This window comes from Ailuropoda melanoleuca, chromosome 8, assembly GCF_002007445.2.
Source record: "Ailuropoda melanoleuca isolate Jingjing chromosome 8, ASM200744v2, whole genome shotgun sequence".
Taxonomy (NCBI): Eukaryota; Metazoa; Chordata; class Mammalia; order Carnivora; family Ursidae; genus Ailuropoda; species Ailuropoda melanoleuca.
This window is the reverse complement of record NC_048225.1, coordinates 50,608,813-50,629,221: the sequence shown is the minus strand read 5'-3', so window position 1 is coordinate 50,629,221 and position 20,409 is coordinate 50,608,813. Positions and strand designations below refer to the sequence as shown.

The following is a 20,409-nucleotide window of genomic DNA, read 5'->3' as shown; positions in this document are numbered from 1 at the left end:
TCAACTCCTGCTTCTTTATTCCAACAACCCTAGGCTCGGGCATTCAATCTTCCAACGGTCCTTGAATGTTCCAGGCCCATTAATATCGCTGTAGCTTTTTGCACATGCTGTTCCCTCTGTGCGAGATGCCTCTGTTCTTCCTTGCCAGCCAGTAACCCCTATTTAACCTTCAAGATCTGGCACAAATTGCACCTCTCTTGTGCAAGTGGGCACCAGAACTTCTGTTTACTGACCGCCTTTGAGGAGCCAAGCCATGCCAGGAGCCCAGTGTGCACTGGTCATGTTTCCTCCAAGCAACCTTGCCAGGCCGAAGTCAATGATTTCCATTTTAAAGATATAAAAAGAGAGGTTCAAAGGACTTCAGGGACTTGTCTAAAGTTACTCAGCTCGTGAGTGGCAAAGCTGGGATTCAATCAGTCAGTCACCAAATACTGGTTATACTCCTACTGTATACCAGGCACTCTGGTTACAGCAGAGGAAAAGATGGAGAGAATTCCTGTCCCCATGGAGTTTATCGTATGGAAAGAGAAAAGACAATGTTCAAGTACCTGTAAGTATTTCCAAAGAGAGAATTCACAGGCAGCTATGGATCTAAATTCACACCGTGTAAATCTCGGCTGCCTTGGAAACTTCCTCGGGCAGATTTCTTCACTGTCCCCTGAGATCCCTCTGTCCTCCCCCCTCCGCCATCACCCCTGGTGGTTAACTCCCAGAGCACCAAGCTATGCTCTGCTCATCTCTGTGTCCTAGTGCTTTTCCCAGGTCCAGCACCAAGAGGGTACTCTTAAACGGCTAGTGCAGTATAAAAATGGGGGGGCCGGTGGGAGGGCTGGGTGCCGCGTGAGAGGACAGGTGTGCAGCCCCAGGGCTCTAGCAGGCAAAGCTTTCTCCTTTACCTGAGAAATATCCATGACAGAGTCACAGCTGAGGGGCCGGGCCGAGGTAAGATCATTGGAGCCCAGCACGGTGGAGATGACCCCATTCTGATCAATGCGTCTGATCATGGTGCCATCCACGAAGTAAATCAGCCCAGACTTGTCCACCGTGATGCCTGGGAAAGAGAAGCCAAAACAGGGAATTCAGCATTGGAGGCGGTAACGAGCTACATGCTTAGGGAGCCCTGCAGGCTGATGGAGACACTCCGCTCTGTGATTTGACAACATCCTCCCCACAGGGTTTGTTTTTCTTCTAAAGGCCTGAAGACAGATGCCCAGGGGCTTAGGGTGACTTGTTCAGAGCAGGGATTAGAACTCACGTTTTCTGATTCTCCAGGGCTCTGGTCCTTCCACCTTACTGCTTCTGGAGATTTCTACCTATCAGCTTAGCTAGCCACTAAAACCGGACTCCAGCTTGTTGAGCACTAGAGGTAGCGGTAAGGAGAACCCTTTTCAATGTCAAAACTGTGAATTATTTAAGTGAACCTACTTATGAAGCCTTGTAATTATATTAATCAAATCCCCTTTTTGGTAACAATTTTTCTGTTCTTCCAAGATAATCATCCTTCTTGTTTTTCTATTCTGATTTTATTTTCATTGGTTATTATCGATGTATAGAGCCTAACCATGAAACCCGCGGATGTGTGCAGAGAACATGGGTGAAATAAATGTCCATAAAAAGGCACACAGACAAGAGCAGTCTGAATTCGCCATTCGTTTTCTCCATGACCAGCTGTGTGACCTTGGGTAAGTCACTGGACGTCTCTGCATTCGTATTCTCAGCTCTTAAATGAAGGGATTATTCTAAATTTGTACTTCTTGCTCCCGGATGTGTGTGAGAATCACCTGGGTGTTTCCTATTAGGTACCCCACAGGGAGCTGGTTCAGAAGACCTCAAGTGAAGCCTGAATATCTGTCTGTATTTTTGACAGGCACCTCGGGTGATAATGATGTGAAACAAAGTTCGAGAATCGCTCTAATAAATCAGTGCTTCTTAACCAGTCATGTACATCAGAATCACCAGAAGAGCTTTTATTTTCCCCAACACATACTTGCTTGGCCTCACTCCTGGAAATACTAATTCTGGGGATGGCTGGGACTGGGACCAAGATATGTTTTGTCACGGGTGGTACTGATTTCCACCCTCAATTTCCACCCCAAGAGTTGGACATAGACCTGTCACACCAAGAAGTGCTCAGGGGTGCTGGGGCTGAGAGACAGACGAGAAGGCCCCCAGGAGCACGCAGGCTAGATGGGGTGTGGGGGCCCCGGGGAGGGCCCGAGGGAGTGACACGATGAAGTAAAGGAGATTCCTGTCAGTTGTGTTCTGTTCAGGCTTCTCTGGGCACTGAAATGAAAGAAGGGGTTGGGAAAAGCTTCCCAGAGGAAACTTTCCGGTCGTAGAACCTTGGCTGTGGTCGCTTCACCGAGTCCACCTTCCTCATCAACAAAATGGGGATAAGGGTGCCTGGGTGGCACAGCGGTTAAGCGTCTGCCTTTAGCTCAGGGCGTGATCCCGGCGTCATGGGATCGAGCCCCACATCAGGCTCCTCCGCTATGAGCCTGCTTCTTCCTCTCCCACTCCCCCTGCTTGTGTTCCCTCTCTCACTGGCTGTCTCTATCTCTGTCAAATAAATAAATAAAATCTTAAAAAAAAAAACAAATACGAAAACAAAATGGGGTAAGAACAGCTGACTTGTAAGAGCCCGCAGTAATTATTAGTGGCTGATAATTCTGAGAACGTGACCAGTGCTTTGTGGAGGCCCTTGCTCTTGGGGTCCACGTGTCCAGGACGGGGGTGGTTTCAGACCCCACAGGGCCTCTGCGTGATGAAGACTTCCCAGAGCAGGACTTCTGTCCACCCCCTTGTTAGGCTGCTCAGGGCCGGAGGGCGGTTTCCCACAGAGGACAAGGCAGGCTTCAGGCAGGGACGTCTTTCTTCTGTCCCTGCCTCGAGTGTAAATTAATTGCATTCTGTAAGCACCAGGACAGGAGTTTTCTTGTCTGCCTGGCTCTGCTCTGTCTTCCTCTTCCATCTGCTGGGACTGAGAAGTGCTCCGTGAACAATCGAGTTTCTTGCTTACAAAGTTGGCTGCACTGGCTAATAGAAGTGATCTGCCCCCTGATTAATTACTTCAGATTTTCTCCTTTTGTTGTGCTAAATAGATGGACATCTTTTCTCCCCACTGCTGTGAAGTGTCTGCATCCCGTGGCACCCTTGTCATTTCTGTCTGGGTTAATTACAGACTTTTGGGCAATTTCACTGCCGCTACATCTGTGTGGCTGCATCTGTGTGTGGAGAACACATGTGTGTGGGGGGCAATGGAGAAAGACCTAGAGAGAATAACATTTTCAGAAAAAACACTTACTTCTAAGGGAATAGAATGTTGTAACTGAACGTGGTCTTAGGGGATCCATGGAACCCAATCTGCTCATTCGTCAATGGGAAAACTGAGGCCCAGAGCAGGAGGTCAGAGGCCAGGGAGCAGCAGGACCAAACTGTAATGCAGGATCCCTAAGTGCAAGCCTGGTGTGCTTTTCACTGCAGGCTACTAGCTCAGGGTTGGGAAATCGTAATTGGGACCGCAGAAATCACAATACTTACCCCACAGTCACCACCTGACCAGTCCGGGTTTGTAAGAGAGATGAGATGAGATGACATATGACATGGTGTGATAACATAATGTAATGTAATATAACAATTTTGATAGAAGTCACTATTTATGAGATGTTTATCTGGTGCCTGGAACCACTGACCTAAGCATTTTCACTCCTGATCAGATTTAATCTGTACTACGACGGTGCAGTGCATTTCTATTTCATAGACGAGGAAACCATGGCTCAGGTTAAGCAACTCACCCCAACTCACATGGCTACGAGGCAACAATGTTTGAATTTGAATACAGAACCGCTGATTTCACTAGAGTCTAATGCTTTGGCTGGAAGGCGCACATACCAACTGCATTTTACCAACCACTGTCACAGACATTAATTCCAATTCACTAGGGACACAGCTGGGTCCAGGAGAGGCCCTGATATCTGGCACTATTTACTAATACAATCACGTATGACATTGTTGTGGGACATCATGTGAAATACACTCATTTTGACCCTCAGAACAATCCTAGGAGGTGGACACAGAAGGTACTGATGTCCCTATTTTATTGACGGGGACGCTGAGGCTCACACACTATAGGTCATTCGCTTTATGGCTGCACACAGTGGATGTTTTGCTGATGAATGTTGACAATGACAGCTTCTCCTCCAAAAAGCCTTCCCTGTGTTCTACACATGGGGGCCTCTCTTGCCTCTGGTCCCTCACACAGTTTCCCTTGCCTCTCAGGGAGAAGCCCCTCTTCCTCTCTCCCACATCAGCAATTCACATTCAAGTCTTATTTCTTCTGCTACACTGCACTTCTCTATGCAACCACAGTGCACTGCACACTCAGTGAATACTTGCTGAGTAAGCGAATGAAGAATTGTAGCTGTGAGTGTAAAGAGGTCTGACTTTTTGAAGGACTCAAAACTGAAGCCTACAGTTAACCTGTCCTATGGCGTGTGAGGATTTACGAAGATGATACGCTGCAATGTTCTGATAAAACAATAACATGAGAGCGAGCATAGATGTTCAACAGGAGGGGACTGATGAGTGAATGATGGGACGCCCATTTGATGGAATGCTATACAGCCATAAAAAATGAGGGCAGAGGAAACTAATAACATGGAGAAGTGTTCATGGTATATCAATTAGGGGAACAAAAAGGAGGTTACCAAAACAGTTTGTTTAATGTGACCTCAACTTTGTCTGTTTTTGGTGAGCACCCAAACACACACACACCAACACGCAGGAAAAAGACTAGAAGGGAAGATGGGAAAAGTTACCTGGGAATATTTCTGGCAGGTGGAATTGTGACAATTTTAACTTTTCCTTGTAGACTTCTTGGTATTTTCCAAAATGCTTTCACAAGGATAAACACGTATTTCTTCTGAAAATTGAGTGGGTGTGAAGACCGAGTTTTGCTGTCACATGGGGCTGATATATATATTTTTTCCAATTCTAAGCCTGAGTGTGGAGTTGGACTCCTCACTCCTGGGAAGTTCGTTATCAAGACGCCCATCGATGTTACTGACTGTGTTTACAAGGCAAGGCCTTACCTCGGGGGTTGGTAAGTGTGGCTTCAGTGGCCTTGCCACCATCCCCGCAGCGAGTGTCATCGAAGGGGAGGCACTGGTCACCTGTCCCCGCGACCACTTCGGAGTTCTTGACGATGTCCTTCACCACCACGGTGGACTTGATCTTAAAGACCCGCCGGCTGTTGGTGTCCGAGAGGAAGACAGCCCCGCTCATGGGGTCCGTGGTCAGGTAGTATTTATGGGCTGGGCTGTGACTGCGAAATAAGGACACACCAGTTGGTGACCGTAGAGGTACAACCTGAATCCAAGCAAAAAGTCACCTAGGGATGATGACCCTCTTTTGGGTGATGGCTCTGCAATTTTTCCGACCCCAGTGGGTGGCTTCACCGTCCCTCTTCCCTAACTGTTAATACGAAAAGCTCTTGCCAACGACTACGATGCCTGGCCCAGCGCCATGTGCGCATGAGGGGCTCAACCCGTGTTTTCTTCAAAGGATTATCAGGGAGGCTTCCCATGGGGGGCCTGTAAAGCCAAGCCAGAAAGACGAGAGGGCTTGCCTCTAAAAAACACTTCAACAAGAGTTCACAACACAAGCCCTTTTCCTGCGAGTCTGCCCCACCCCCAGCCACCTTGGGACTGACTGACAAGACCCTGGCCACATCTGACTCCCAGGCAGCGGCAATACAGTCTTCTGTCGACTCAGACTCACGTCATACTTATCAGGATGAGTTTGTAATTTGAAGCCACACCCAAGGAAAAATAAACAAAACAAGGGGGCAGTTCTGGAGATAGTCCTATTTCTGGAAACCAGTCCTAAAGACAAGGCTCTGGTGACAGAGGGACGCACAGGCCGACCACGACCGCAGGGAGGGTGGCAGAGACAAGGCACTGGCCCTGGCACACGGCAGGAAAAACACACAAGTTTTGGAATCGGATCAGTCTGGGTTCCACGTCTGGCTCGGTCATTTCCAGGTTCTGAAACCCGGGCAAGTTAGCTGGCCTTCTGAGCCTCAAGTTCTCTTCATCTGCAAAATGGGGTATGAACAGCTACCTTGTCGGTGTACCAAGAAAATTACATGAAATCCTATGTGGAGAATATTCAGCATAGTGCATGGCACATCGTAGATACTAAATAATCGTAACTGTTAGTCTAATTCCTAGTCGTTATGTCTGTTTTTACAGTTGGAGAGGACAACAGAGTAGGTATCCCTAATTAAATTTACTTTTTTTTTTTTTTAAGATTTTATTTATTTATTTGACAGAGATAGAGACAGCCAACGAGAGAGGGAACACAAGCAGGGGGGAGTGGGAGAGGAAGAAGCAGGCTCATAGCGGAGGAGCCTGATGTGGGGCTCGATCCCACAATGCCGGGATCACGCCCTGAGCCAAAGGCAGACGCCCAACCGCTGTGCCACCCAGGCGCCCCAGGTATCCCTAATTAAAACCTGAATTGTCCTATCACATAATTTCTCCCAAGTCTAGCCTGAATTGGAGCTGCACTCCTACATCCTGGAAAGCTAATTTTCAGTCCCCGTGCGTGGCCTGGTCACTCCTGGGCTCTAAAACTGCATCTTAATACTGGTTGCCGCTTCCAAGTTTCTGGAAAGTCTTCTGATTCAAAGGACTCTCCCTCTGTTCAGGTTGGATGGCCTGGCACTGGCCATTTTCACTGGATGGTGGGATGCAAACCGTGCTGGGGATTCTGAGGGCAGGCTGAGCCTAGAGCCCCAGCACCGAAGGGGCACTGTACAAACCTTCAAGATGCAAGAGAATCAGAAAAGTCCAGAGGAAGCGATCTTACATTTTATCAGGCAAGTAGGGTTTGGGTCCTTTTGAAAAACAAAATTATATTTTACAGCTTGGTGTTTTTTGAATTACACATGAAGATGGAGGGATCATCATCTTTTCAGTGTTAAGGTCTCTGAAGGTCTTAATCTGGCCCTGACTGGCTGTCATTGTAACCATCCCTTGCTTTGAGCGTTGTCTTGGGGACTGACTGACTCTTAACAAGGCCAGGTTCCCAGACCCAAGATACCCTCCCTTTATTTTCTCTCCTTGAATTAGACTAAGGTGACATGATTTTCTCCAACTGTCCTTCCTCTCTAGACCTAACACGACTGTCCCATCACCTCATCCTTCTCAAATAACAGGCAGGTCTCCCTGCTTGCAGCCTGGGTCCTTCCCAGGCCATTCTTCCTTGTTCTAACTCAAACATCGTCATGTCACCCCAAAGCCAATGCCCTCCCTTCCAGGACTTTTCATGGCTTCTAGGCTGAGTTCAGACTCCCTAGCTGAGCAACACACAGGGCTCTTCACATGCTGCCACTGCCTGGTCTCTCCCGCCTCCTCCCAGCAGACGCCCTGCACTCCAGCACCTTGTCACCCCCCACACCTCCGCATCTCTCTGTACCTGCCATGCCCGCTCTGTGGAATGTTCCATCCCCCTTCCCTTTTCAGCCTGCTGAACTTCTACTCATTCTTCAGGTGTCAGCTCAATGGTACCTTTTCTGGCAAAACCTTCCCTGACCCGTGTGTGTGGAGATTCATATCTGTTCGTAACTGGGTAACAGGATACTTCACATAATGCTGTGACTATTTATTTATGAGGCTGTCTCCCAAATCTGACAGTCAACACTTGAAGGGAAGAGACGGGATTTTATTCATTTTTGTATTCCGATGTTCAACTTGGCGCCTTCTAGTGATAGTAGCCCCTTGCTTTAAAGGGGCGGCGTCTCCATTTTGAGCTTATTTAAATATCATTTTCATTCACATCACTTGGTATTTCTTTCACTTCTCTTCTGGGGGAAACTGGTAAGAGGAGAGATGTCCTGTTTATCTTGAAATGCCCCCTGAGACTTATCCTATAATGCAACACAGATTTAATCTTCCCAGATGATGCGGATTCTGGCTAAACAAAATGCAGTGACCTTAGATCCCACTCTGCAATGCGGGGCAGCCTTGATCTCTGCTTTCCTGATGACAGCTGTGATGTGGGGGAGACCATTTCATTTCTTTGTGCATCACTCATGATAAACTGGTGCCCTCCACCTTGGCAGAAAATGTGTCCCAGAGGAAGTATGGGGGGGCCCTGTCCACTGAGATTCGCCCCGAGTTTCTGGCTCATGTCGTCCTGCACTGACCCAGAGAAGTGGCACTCACGTACAGTTTCTCAGCTCAGTGAATTCCAGAAGGGGATGGCACTGGCAGGACTGTCCCAGAGAGTCCGAAAGGGCTGCGGCCCGTCTGCTGTGCCCAAGGACATATTGCAGGCTGGTGGTCAGGGAAGCGTAGGGAAAGAACGCTAGCTTTGAACTAAGAAGACGTGGGTTCTCATTTGAGCAAGTCACCTACATCGCTCAAGTCGTAGGTCCCTTGGCTGTCAGCTGATGGAGTTCCTGCTCTGCTCGGCCCACAGGCTTGTCATCAGGATCAAATGAAATTATACATCTCAATAACCCCTTCCAACTGGTAGAGCTCTTGGACAGTCTTCAGGACACTGCCTCCTCATTGCACCTGCCCAGGGAGCAGCAGCCAGACCTCTGCCGGGGGCAGGAGCACCGTTCAGTGGAGCAGAACTTGCCGAGCGGACTGTTGCTGGCACGAAAGCATCTGCTACCACCGCTGTGGGCTTGTGCTGCCCCAGACACCATCCTAGTGCTTTCTCTGCACAGCCTGACATGCCTCACAACTACTGTGTAAGGCAGGTGCTTGTTGCTGTTTTAAATATATATATATTTCAGAAAACTGAGACTACCACAGATGGTTTCCATCTCCAATCTTCTTGACCTAAAGGCTGTTTTCTTCCTATTTGCCCACACTGCCTCTCAGGGCCTCGAAAGTGCCCCTGACCTGACCCGGGGGGGAGCACCCGACCATGTCCTGAGACCCAGCTCCAGCATTCTCTCATCTGTAATGCCATCCCTGGATTCCCAGCCCTGCCTTCCTCTACTGGATAACTGGCCACTTCCTTCATGGCGTCACTAGACCCTCTGCAGAGGAAGTGTTCCAGAAAGGTCTACTGACTTTCTGAATCACTGAATGACTATCTGCCTCCCTGGGAGTGTACAGAGGAAATACTAACGCCAAGGAGCTTACCGTGATGGTGCTCAAACATGGCTACGCATCAGACTCACCAGAAAAGCTTAAAAAAAGAAAAAGAAAAAAAAAGCCTCACTGACAACATCTGAAGGGCCTGGGCATCTGCACCTTTAAGGTCTCTCCAGGTGACGCTGAGCCACAGTCAGATTTGGAAACTGAGGCCTTACAGCAGTGTTCTTCACACTTTCATGGGCAGACGAATCACGCGGAGATCATGTTAAAAGGAAGATTCCAGCTCAGCAGTTCTGGGCTGCGGCCTGAGAGCCTGTATTTCTAACAAATTTTCAGAGGACGACAGGGTAGCCTGTCTGTGCTGAGAGTGGCAAGGCCTTGGAATACTCTAGAAACCATCCCCTCGCGAGATGGAGCCCCAGGCCCAGCTCTGCAGCAGGAACCGTGTCGGATTCAGCCTGATTCCTAGTGTCTTGGGCTGGGCTGGGCACAGGGGAGGGTCACAGCTCTGTGTCCAGAGCCCACCGCGGGACCCACATTCTTTTCTACCTCCGTAAACATGAACTTGGCACCTCTGGAAGCTACACGCATTCTCGGAGGCTCTGAGGGTGTCATTCCCGAAGCTCATGGCTGAAATCAAGCCTCACTCTGCCTTCTTTCTGGAAGCTGTGGGGAATGTCCTGGTCGGAGCTGGGAGTCCAGGGACCAGAGGCGCTCTATTCTCTGCTTCTGAGTGAGAATTCTCCCTTTGTCTCAGAGTAAGGTCTACAAACGAGCATCCTTTGGCTACATCTGGCGGCAGCCCTGGCAGAACTTGATTTACTGGTTCTTAGAACCAGTGGGAAGACCCACAAAGACAGGGGTCCTAATGCTAGTTCTACCACCCACTCGGTAGGTGACCTTGGGCAAATCATTTCATTACTCTGAGCCTTAGTTTCTTCATCTGAGAAATGGGGATAATCACAACTACTTCAAAGGGCTACTTTGAGGACAACATTGTATAAAGACTATAAATCTCCGAGCATAGTGCCTGGAGAAAACTGCAGAGTACCTACGTTACTGCATAACGGAAAAGCCAGGTATGTCAGACTTAATATTGTCCTGCCCAGCATATTTCCTGGGGCCGCAAAGGGCCCTCTGTTGGAGTTAACTTAATATGTGCAGCTGGGATTGATGGAGACCTGAGTTCAAATGTGCTTCTGAACAACAGGCTTCAAGCTTTCCTCCATGACCCTGGGGAAGAAATCTAGGAGGAAATAAAGATCCTCATTCCCTGAAGGGGTCCACTGAGGAAGATATCCAAGGGATGAGGGGTCCCTGGACTGGGCATGCCCTGCGTGGTGGGCTGGCATGAGGCTGAACGTCAGAGGTGGACAAGATGGCTCTGGGGAACACACATGCGGACTCCCACTCCTGGGAACAGCCGAGACAGAAAATGCTCATGGACAGAGAGGACAAAATTCTAGAATTTTTAATCCACTTCTGACATTAACGAATGGGGACACAAAGGCCCAGAGAGAGGAAGGGATTTACCAATATCCAAGGGCCAGTTAAAATCAGAGCTGGGACCTGGGTCTTTTCACTCCAGATTTTCTTTAGAAAACTGGAGAAGCCAGAAAGAAATTTCTTTTTTCCTTTCACTTTGGTTTATTTCAGAAGTAGTTTCTGGCTCCTGAGAAAGTGATGAATTGAGGGAGGGCAGGAAGCTGGCTTTGAAATCATGCCACGGATGTATCAAAACATCACTAAATGTCAGAAACAAAAAGCACGAAAACCACAACTCTCATGGTTTACAGATGACGAGGCTGGAAACCGGAAACGCTGGGTGACCAACCCAGAGGCACCCGACGAGTGTGCCACGGAGCTGGACAGGAACCCTGGCCTCCTGATTCTTCCCCGCTCCGGCCCCATAGCCCAGCTGCGTCCCAGCCAGTTACCACCACTGACTGAAGGTCTTCATGTGAAATGCTGGGTTTTCACCCCAGATCTTCACACGAAACGTACCTCTGTGTTCTCTCTAAAACCCAACTCAGCGGTTATGTATCGATTCATAGTTCAGTATCATCCATACGAAGCTCACTGAAAATTCTTTTAGATTTCGGTGTCAGGAAAAAATAGTACCCCTCTGAGAAGTGAGCATGTTTTTCCATTTCTGATAATGCAAACCATGAGAATAATTATGTTTCCCTGTTTACTCTAGCGGCCAGGAAGTTCAGGGTCTAGTCTGACATACAATCACATATGTGTTTCTTCCTTTTTTCTTTTGTTCTCAACTTCTATTTAATTTACTTAAAGACATGTGTCTTTGGTTATAAGAGGACTGAATTCCTTTTTGGAAAAGATGGAGACACCATCATCATCATATAATGGTTATGATGATAGTAATAATACATATAAATATAATAATAATAATATTTATTTATTATTTAGTAATAATATGTGCCTGCCTGCTGTGCCAGGCAGCCCCCCTCTGTGCCTGGCAGCCCCCCTCTGTGCCTGGCACAATGCTACATACTTTACAAGCACCCTCTGTAACCTGTAAAACAGCCTCCAAGAGAGACTTTGTTCACTTCCAGGAACAAACAAAAGCTCAGAAAGATGAAGTGATTTTTCCAAGGTCACACACTGGGGAGCTTCAGCTTTCTCATCTGTAACCTGGGTGCAGCAAGAGTGCTTACCTCACAGGGTGGTTTGGGGATGAACTGCTACAGTCCATGTAAATCACTGAACCCTCTCTCTGCCACACACTGGATGCTCTATCCATGTTAATTATTATTCTAACCTTAAAATAATATATATGATTGGGGCGCCTGGGCGGCTCAGTCGGTTAAGCATCTTACTTCCGCTCAGGTCAGTCTCAGGATCCCAGGATCGAGCCCCGTGTCGGGCCCCCTGCCCAGCGGAGAGTCTGCTTCTCCCTCTGCCTCTCCTCCTTGCTCATGCTCACTCTCTCTCTCTCTAACAGAGTCTTAAAAAAGTAATATATATGATTGCTACATTAATACTATATCTAATTACATAGGTGTGGATATAAACATTATGGATTTTGGGTCTAACTCTTTCCACCATCCTAAGATTTTCTTTCATTCCAACTTAGCACTTACCCCATGTACCACTTTGATGTGAGCCACACATGGATAACTGAAAGCCACCTCTGTGGCAGCCCCAGCTCCACCTGCCCACAGCTCCTTTCGAGTCACCTAGATGTGTGTGAGGTGACTGTTCCCCGGGAATCACACTAGTGCTACAAAGACAGTGGTGCTGAAGGGCAGATATTTCTCTGTCACTGTGAGCCTCCCTGACAAATCTACCCTGTGACAAAGTTCCTATTTGGGGACCACTATTGTGGGTGGTCCATATGGTCTGAAAAATCCTCCCCAACTCTGTCCTTGCTGGCAAACTTTCTGGTGGGGTGACCTGGCATCCCAGCCACCAAAGCCAAAGCATCCAGAATGCCCCCAGAAGCGCAAATCTGAAACCTGTTTTCTTCCAGGTTCTTCGCCTGATCGAGATGTTCTCAAGACTATCCATTGTGACCATCGAAGCCACTCAACACAGTTAGGATGATGTCCTCGTTTACTCCAAGGAGAAGCAGACTGGTGTTCAAATTACCATGCCAAGGTTAAAATTAACTGTTTCCCCTATTATTTCTGTCTGTCATGTCCACAGACAACCAGAGTAGCTCCTGCACTTCGCTAGAGATGAAAGGAACTCAGGCTCTCGCCACCCACCCCCACCATTATTAATGACTTCCTCTCACTGTCACTGATTACCCCCAGTCAGTTCCAATCGCACAGGATTCATTTGCTATTGAGCCGTCTGAAATTGACACATGCAGCTTACCATACAACATGCAACAAGGCAGAGGAGAGACAGGAAATTCTCCACTGGTTGGCTTACCTATGTCTGAAATCTTTATTTCTGACAGAAGACAGGAGAGCAGGGAATAGAAGAAAGAATGAGGTGTTAGCAGTGGGGTTCGAAGCATTATCAGCAGCCTGAAGACTTGACAGCAGTCGTACTGTACAATACTATAATAAATAAAGACTTAGCAGCTATGACACTGATTTATTTTATATTGGATATTACTTGTCGGTGAGCTCACTTACAAGCAGCTACATATCACAGAAGAGGCATGGTTTCTCCTGCACCACTATGGCTGAGTTCAGGGGAAGAGGAGGAGGCTGACATGCTGCAGCTCTCACCAGGGCTAAGACAGAGGCTGGGACCGCCGATCCCCTTCCCTGTACAGAGACACATGCCCAGAGATACACCTGCTCACTGCTGTGTCTCTGTCGGTGTGCACGCGGCCCTACAGAAGGTATTCGAAACTTGCGTCACCCACGTGATCCTGCTCATAACAGAATACAGAATTGGAGACACACCGTAATTAGAAGGGGGGGGGGGAACAGGGAAATAGGCCGGGAAGACAATATATTAAGATGATAACATATTGATAAATTTATTTCTTTCCAAATTTCATTAACTCCTCCCTTCCTTGTCTATTGTCTCCTGTGATTTCCCCTCAAATGTGGGAGGGAGGCAGGGAAAATGGGATGTCTTATTCGAAGATGTGAAGATGGGGGCCCAGAGAGGGTAAGTGTCTTGCCCAAAGTTGTACAGCCTCTCTGCCGAGGTGGCCTGACTCCCTAGTCCCTGGCTCTTTCCATCGTACTACAGGAGATAGGGGGGCAACAGCTTCCAGCTGCCAGCAGCTGCCTGGAGCAAACAGGCTTACAGGCTCCTTCCTCCCTGACAGATGTCTGTGGCAGTGAAACCCATAAAAGAGAGAAGACAGACAGAGAATATTCCATCGGTGGTTCTCATTAGTCTTATGTCTCATCTCCTAGGAGTCTAGAGAATTTGAGCTTCTTATGGTTCTTGTGGCCAAAGACCCTCTGCTTCATTTGTCCGTGTGTGTGTGTGAGAATAGGAACCCTTTCCGATGGTGGTCAGACAGTAAGCCTTCCCTTCCTTTCACGTGTGCCCTGCAGAGTGAGATTCTCAGCAGGCAATGACCTCCACAGAATAACTTAACGTGGCATTAAAGCCAACGTGGCCCTCCTTGGGTGAGGCAGAGCTGTGTGATTGATGGCCTCCTGGGTTTGGGTCCACCATGCTCAAAGCTGGACCTCGGGCAGATTCTTTACATTCTCCGAGTCTCCTTTTTCTTGCTTGTCAAGGGCAATCGTGAGAAATATTTTGCAGGACTGTTATACTGGGCAAATAGTTGGGACCTCACAAAAGTGAGGTTCCTTATCCCTGGTCATTTTAGAGGAAGGCTTTCCAGCTCATGGGCCCACCCTGTTCACATGGACCCCGGTCTAGGAGATGGGCAGGTCCCCTTCCCTAAAGCAGTTCCGAGGAACCTGGCATCATTTCTCCTGACTGGGAGTGTGGGGCTCCCCTGTCTCTAACCACAGCTTCTCTGTAACCCTAGAACCCACCTTATGACAGTGCTTTGGTTCTAAAAAGACCTGCTTTAGGGAGGCATACAGAAAATGCAACCCATCAGGTCCTTCCCCGAGCTCTAAGTGTGGCTGTGCTCCAGCTCGCACGGCTGCGATGGGGAGAAAGAAAAGGCTGAGCCGGCTGGCTGTGCAGCACGTGGGGGGCCGAGAGGCACTGCCTGCTTTCAGCCTGTGGGCCTTTATCTGAAGAGAACCATTCCTAACTCAGATGAGCATTAGTAACAGGGCGAAACCAGGTGACACTGGCACGGGGGCCGTGTCCATCCTGTTGTCCTTGTGCTTCTAAGAAAACTCATGGGACTAATTCCAATCTGTTTGGTGCCAAGAATCAAGAAGAAATTCAAGGGCTTCCAGAGTCTAATTCCTGGTTGGTAGCAGACCTTTACACCTTCTGGGCACCAAGATACCCCTGTCCCACAAGTGGTTTGTCTTCATTGCAGTGCCCCATGGAAAACAGCACCTGCTTCCCCAAAGCCCCCAGTTTATAGTTCAGCCCCTGAGCTGGGAAGTGGAGAGTCCCAGATGGACTCTGACAGGTGAGGCTCCGTCCATCCCCTCCTCTGGGTGCAGTGAGTAACGCCGGGTGGGCCCAAGGCATGGCCAAGGGACGGTATTAGCAAGTGTGAGGAGGGCGTCACCCTACATACCTCAACTCCAGGATGTTGGTGACGTTCCCAGAGGGGAGGATCCTTCGGATGTAGTTGAAGTCTCCCACATAGAGGCTCCCGTCGGGGCCACACGTGAGGGCCACAGGGGCCAGGAGCTTGTTGCCGTCAGCAAGGCCGTTGCAGCTGGGGCAGGAGATGCTTCTCCGGCGCCCATTGCCCATGATGCTCCCGATGACAGGTGGCTGCTGAGACACAAACTGGTTCTCTCCATTCCCTTTGTGCAAGATGCCTGGGGCAAGGACCAAAGGGCAGAGTCACCGAAGGAGCAGGAAATGGCCCTCTTCTACGGCCGACACAGAGTCCCCGTGATCGTGCAAGCAATGCAAGATCTCTGCCTACCATTTCCAGACTCACCCCCCAAGGCTGCTGCACCCCCATCGTGAAACCCAGAATGTCTTGAACAGGCCATCCTGCCTTCCTGATCGAACGCTCACAGCGACTCTGTAAGATAGGTCCCATTACCCCTCTGTATTAACGGAGGCGGGGGCAGGCTGGTGGCTTACCTGAGGCCACCCAGGTGGTAGCAGAAGTGCTCCTGGACCTAGACCCTGAATCATTCACTGCTTCTCAGATAGACAGTACATGTCTAGTCCCTCTCTCTATTAGTGCGCATTCTTTATTACGCTGACCCATTTTTCTCTCTTTAGATTGACACCATTTCAAGCGGGGAAACCATGCCTTCCCCCTTTCTGCGCCCCCAGTGCCTAGTGCAGACTGGACATAGAGTAGATCCCAATGAATGTTTAAAGAAACGCACGAGTGAAGTTCAGTCTGCTCTCACCAGGGTGGAGTCAAGAGACCTGGGTTTTTATCTGGTTTTGCTCCTAACGGACTGATCCCAGATGTTGCATAGGACTCCCCCTGGCTTTACCTGCTCTTGGGGCCTCAGTTTCCTTACCAGAAAAATGAAGGGACTGACCTCAGTAACTTGGAGACTTCATCCCATACCCACACTGTTTCTTTTTTAGGCCCAGATCACCTTTGTCTTCTATATTACTGCCACAGCCTCCAAACTGGACTCCCTGCCTCCGACCTCACCTCTTCCATACTGAAGTCTGAGTGATGGGTTTATGGTCACCAGGATCTTCTCCCGGGCTGTCACCGATTAGCTTTATCCTTTATTAAACAGGTGTCTTTCATTCTTACATAGTCTAATCACTCATTTTGCTACTGTAATGTTTGTGCTCTTTTTGGTTTCAGAGAATCCTCTGAGAATATAAAGACATTCTCTTATGTTTTCTTCTATTAGTTTTAAAGTGTTATCTTTCAAATTTAGATCTTTAATTAACCTGATTCATTTTGTATGTGGTGTGAACTTAATTTTACTCTTCCCCACCTATTGAACCAGTTTTCCCAATGCCAGTTTCTAATGTAACTGTCCATCCCCCACCGATACCTGACGCTGCCTCTGTCACATACCAGTTCCTATGTATGCATGGTGTTGTCATCTACAGATACCCATCCTGTCCCCTGTCCTTATTCTGCAGCTACAGAAGCCCTGCTGTCTGGCCGGGCACAGGAAGATGTAGGGCTGCCTACACTTGGCAGGTGATGAAGTTCTGGCCAGTGGTGTGGAAGGACAGGTGGGGCGGGCAGCTGCTGGGAGGTGTCCCTGAAATGGAAAGGGCTTGCCCTTAGCCCTTCTCCTCCTTCTTGCTGGCTGCGTCATGCATATGAAGGCCGGAACTTAAGCGGTCACCCTGGACCATAACCTTGGGGTTGGAGGTGCGAGCAGAGCAATGGGAGGGGAGGAGCCAGGACCAGGACCTGGACCTGCCAAGCCAGCCCTGGACGATCTTCCTCCAGACTCTGAGCTGAGTGAGGAACAAACTTTCAACTCGTTTGGAATTCTGTTATTTTGGCTTTTCCAACACGCGTGGCCAACACTAGTCCCCCGACTACTTACAGGTCAGTTTCTGAACTCTGAGCTCTGTCCCATAGAGTCTATTTATCTGCTCCCGGGCCAGCACCACACAGTGCTGGAGACTGGTTTTTCTAAGATAGTGGAATATCTGGCAGTGCCTCTTTCTTCTTCTTGTTTTAAAGGCTGCTTTAGCTATTGACAAATCTTGATGCTATCATAAGTTCTGGAATCAGTGTGTCGATTTTTCCTTAAACCGCGTGGTGTTTTGATAGGCATCCACTGCTTCCTCAGGTGAGGCGGGAGACATCATTCCCCTATTTAGTTGTCCCATCCCGGAACACAGTCAAGGTGAGCTATCTACAATACAGAGCTCGTTGTGTCACTTGCATGCCTGGAACCTTTCTGAGGCTTGACACCTGCCTCTGGATGAAGTTCAAAGTCCGACTCTTCTCAGCCTCGGCTCTAGCAGCTCCAGCCCCAGCTTCGGCTTTTGCTCTTGCCTTCATTTCATCCTTTGCTCAAACCACAGCGAACCTTCTCTCCCATTACTTTTCTTCAGCCTGTTGTGCTTTGGTGCATACTGAGCCTTCCACCTAGAATATTCTCCCTACTTGATATATAGCGCTAACCCTACCGACCTTTTGAGACTCAGTTCAGAGCTTCTCACCAAAGAGACACCTTGCTGAACCAAGAAGCTGAGGTGCCCCTGTTCATGCCCTAGGGCCCTGTGCCTTTGTGCGGGGAGGCATTGCCACCCACGGCACCGCTTGGAGACCACCTGGGAAGTGTCTGGCGTCTCACCAGAGTGTCAGCTCCTGAGGCCTTTCATTTCTGTATCCCCAGCGCCCAGCAGTGACAAGCACAGAGCAGGCTCCCAAGAAATATCTCTGTTGACTAATCCTTCTGACGACTGATCACACACGAGCCCCTGTGATTTGAAGTGTGCCTTTTTTTCCCCCTCTGGCAGGGCAGGAAGGCTAGGAGACAAGGGTCACACCCGAGGCCTGGCTGCTGGAGTTCTACGCACGTACTCACCACTTTGGATGTTGAGGGCATGATGTTTGTCTAGGCTCCAGCCTCCCAGCTTGGAAGCATCGATTTCGTAGCCCTGCAGCACTGCTGTTCTTTTTTCCCAGAGGATCAGATCTGGGCAGGATTCATACTCATAGCCCACAGAAACTGTAGAAAACAAAAGGTGCAAAATGCACAGGTGAGTAAAGCCTCTGCTTTGGCTTTGATCTGCATGCGAGGCTCTGGCTTGTCTTTTGTAGCAAAGGAGAAAGGATCCAATTTCTCAGCGGGAACCAAATATATGTGCAGTACTGACCAGAGGTGCCGAGGATTAATACCTTCCTTTCAAAGAGCAATCGTGCATTATTAGGAAAAGTTAAAGAAAACGCACTAAACACCTTAAAAAGGACCCAGGTGAATCGATTCCCGGGACATAATCCTCTCGTATGGAAAATACTTTAGGCTCAAAACTCTCCACTGAAGCATTATTTATAATAGGGCAAATTGGAAGTCATCTGAAAGTTCAAAAGGGGTTAGAGGTTGAGCTCATCCAAGTGTACACACTGGAGGAATATTATGCCATCACTAGATATTTGGGTTATGAAGATAATGGGGTGACACGGAAAATGTTTATGGAATAATGCTAAGTTGGAAAGACTGGTTATATACAGCATTATATCTATGCTTAAAAAAAGCTATACACACACACATAAAATAACTATACATGAAGAAAGAAAATAAATCTAAATGTTAATAAGTAGTGGTATTATTTATAGAAACATATGAATTTATTTATTTTTGGTCCACTTATCACATTTTTATGAATGATAATGGTATGACTTGACTAGAGAAAAAAATTCAATATTGTTTGTAATGAATATATGGGAAAAGAGCTCAGGGTACTTTGAAAGCTGGAAGATGCTTTGAGGTCTCAAAGCTTGAAAATCCCCTGGTTTCACTTCTGTTTCATAAATCCAGCCTTCCTTGGAAGGGCACCGGGATGCAGGCTAACCCTGGCAGGAGTCCCAAGGCTGGGTTTGTAAAAAGCCCTATAACTGCCCTATGGGAAGGAACTAGCAGGGATAGGAATGCCATTTCTTTCAAGTATCCTTCTGTGCAGACACTATTCGCCAAGCAGGCAATATCCTACCACATGTTCAAGGCAGGAATTAACAAGTGGGCAGCTCCTGAAAGTTTCCCTACGTGCCATAAAAGGTTGATGGCCAAATATGGCAGGAGGGGAGTGTCCACATGGACATCTTCCCTGTGACCAGGAGTCCTGTTAGCAGTCTCTCCACCTCCTACTGGTCACCTGTCAGCTCAGGAAAGTGAGCCTCTGCCCTTGGAGGTCTCACTGAGCAGACGCTTCCTCTTTTTCCCTGGCTGGCGGACGCGAAGGATACTCATTTCACCCGAAGAGGTTGTGAAGTTTCGCTGTTTTTGAAGGGACCCCAGAAGCAGTTTGAATTACAGAAAGGAGAGCGAATGGTGAGAGACAGCATCTTTGCTCCCAACATGCCCTTGTGAGGTAGGGTAGGCTGCGAATCTACAGGGGAGGTCTGCAATGGGTCCAGCTCTCTTCCTTCCTCATCCACTCTTGGGGAGCCCCCTCACCTCTCTGCTTCCTCTTGCAGACATTCTCTTCATGATTACCTGCCTTCCTTCCCTCCCTTCTTCTCTTTCTTTTTACAACATGATTTCTCCTCTGCTTCCTCATCCTGCCTTCGCTGAATCCAGCAAGGGAATGAAATTGGAGCAGGGTTCAAGGTAAGAAGGAATTCCTCTCCATGCTTGGGGGACTAGCCCCACAGGGCTAGGTCTGCTAACAGTCCAGCTCAGAACCCTCCTTGGGACGCTGCTCTGTACGGAGGGGCTGGGACCCAGGCAAGGCCACAGTCACCTTCTGCCTCATCTTAGAAACAGACGGCAACGACAACAAGGAGAGAACCTCTCTGACTGCAAATGAGATGAAGAGGCCAACAGGCCTTTCTGATGAAGAAAGAATCTTTGCCCCAGCATCTCAGTAAAACTGAAGAAACCCAGGAGCTCCAGACTCCCACGTTTAGTGGGTGCGTTGATGCCAGATGGTTGTGAGGAGGCCAGGACAATGCCCACACAGCTCAGTCTTTGTGGCACAAAGCCTCTGTTCACACATCACATGCCACCATAGTGCTTTGCAAGAGCCCTTTGGGTTTTGTAACCCCCTTTTTTAAATGATCAACTTCTTTACATTCAAATCTTTGAGTACGTTCTCTGAGGTTGTGGATGGTCCCTGA

At 48.5% G+C, this 20,409-nt stretch overlaps 1 protein-coding gene across 12 annotated transcripts in view; it reads right to left on the bottom strand.

The window, feature by feature from the left end:
* The window catches only part of TENM4 (teneurin transmembrane protein 4), a 721,916-nt gene that overhangs the window by 43,447 nt on the left and 658,060 nt on the right, over positions 1-20,409 (bottom strand). For 11 of the 12 annotated variants that reach the window (XM_034666260.1, XM_034666259.1, XM_034666261.1 and 8 more), the window contains 5 exons: positions 18,158-18,301; positions 15,238-15,487; positions 13,020-13,040; positions 5,091-5,323; positions 897-1,051 (listed from right to left, as the gene is read on the bottom strand). In XM_034666260.1, coding sequence (XP_034522151.1) covers positions 897-1,051; positions 5,091-5,323; positions 13,020-13,040; positions 15,238-15,487; positions 18,158-18,301 — 803 coding nt within the window. The remainder of the gene's footprint in view (positions 1-896; positions 1,052-5,090; positions 5,324-13,019; positions 13,041-15,237; positions 15,488-18,157; positions 18,302-20,409) is intronic. The other variant, XM_034666256.1, reaches the window with a different exon arrangement.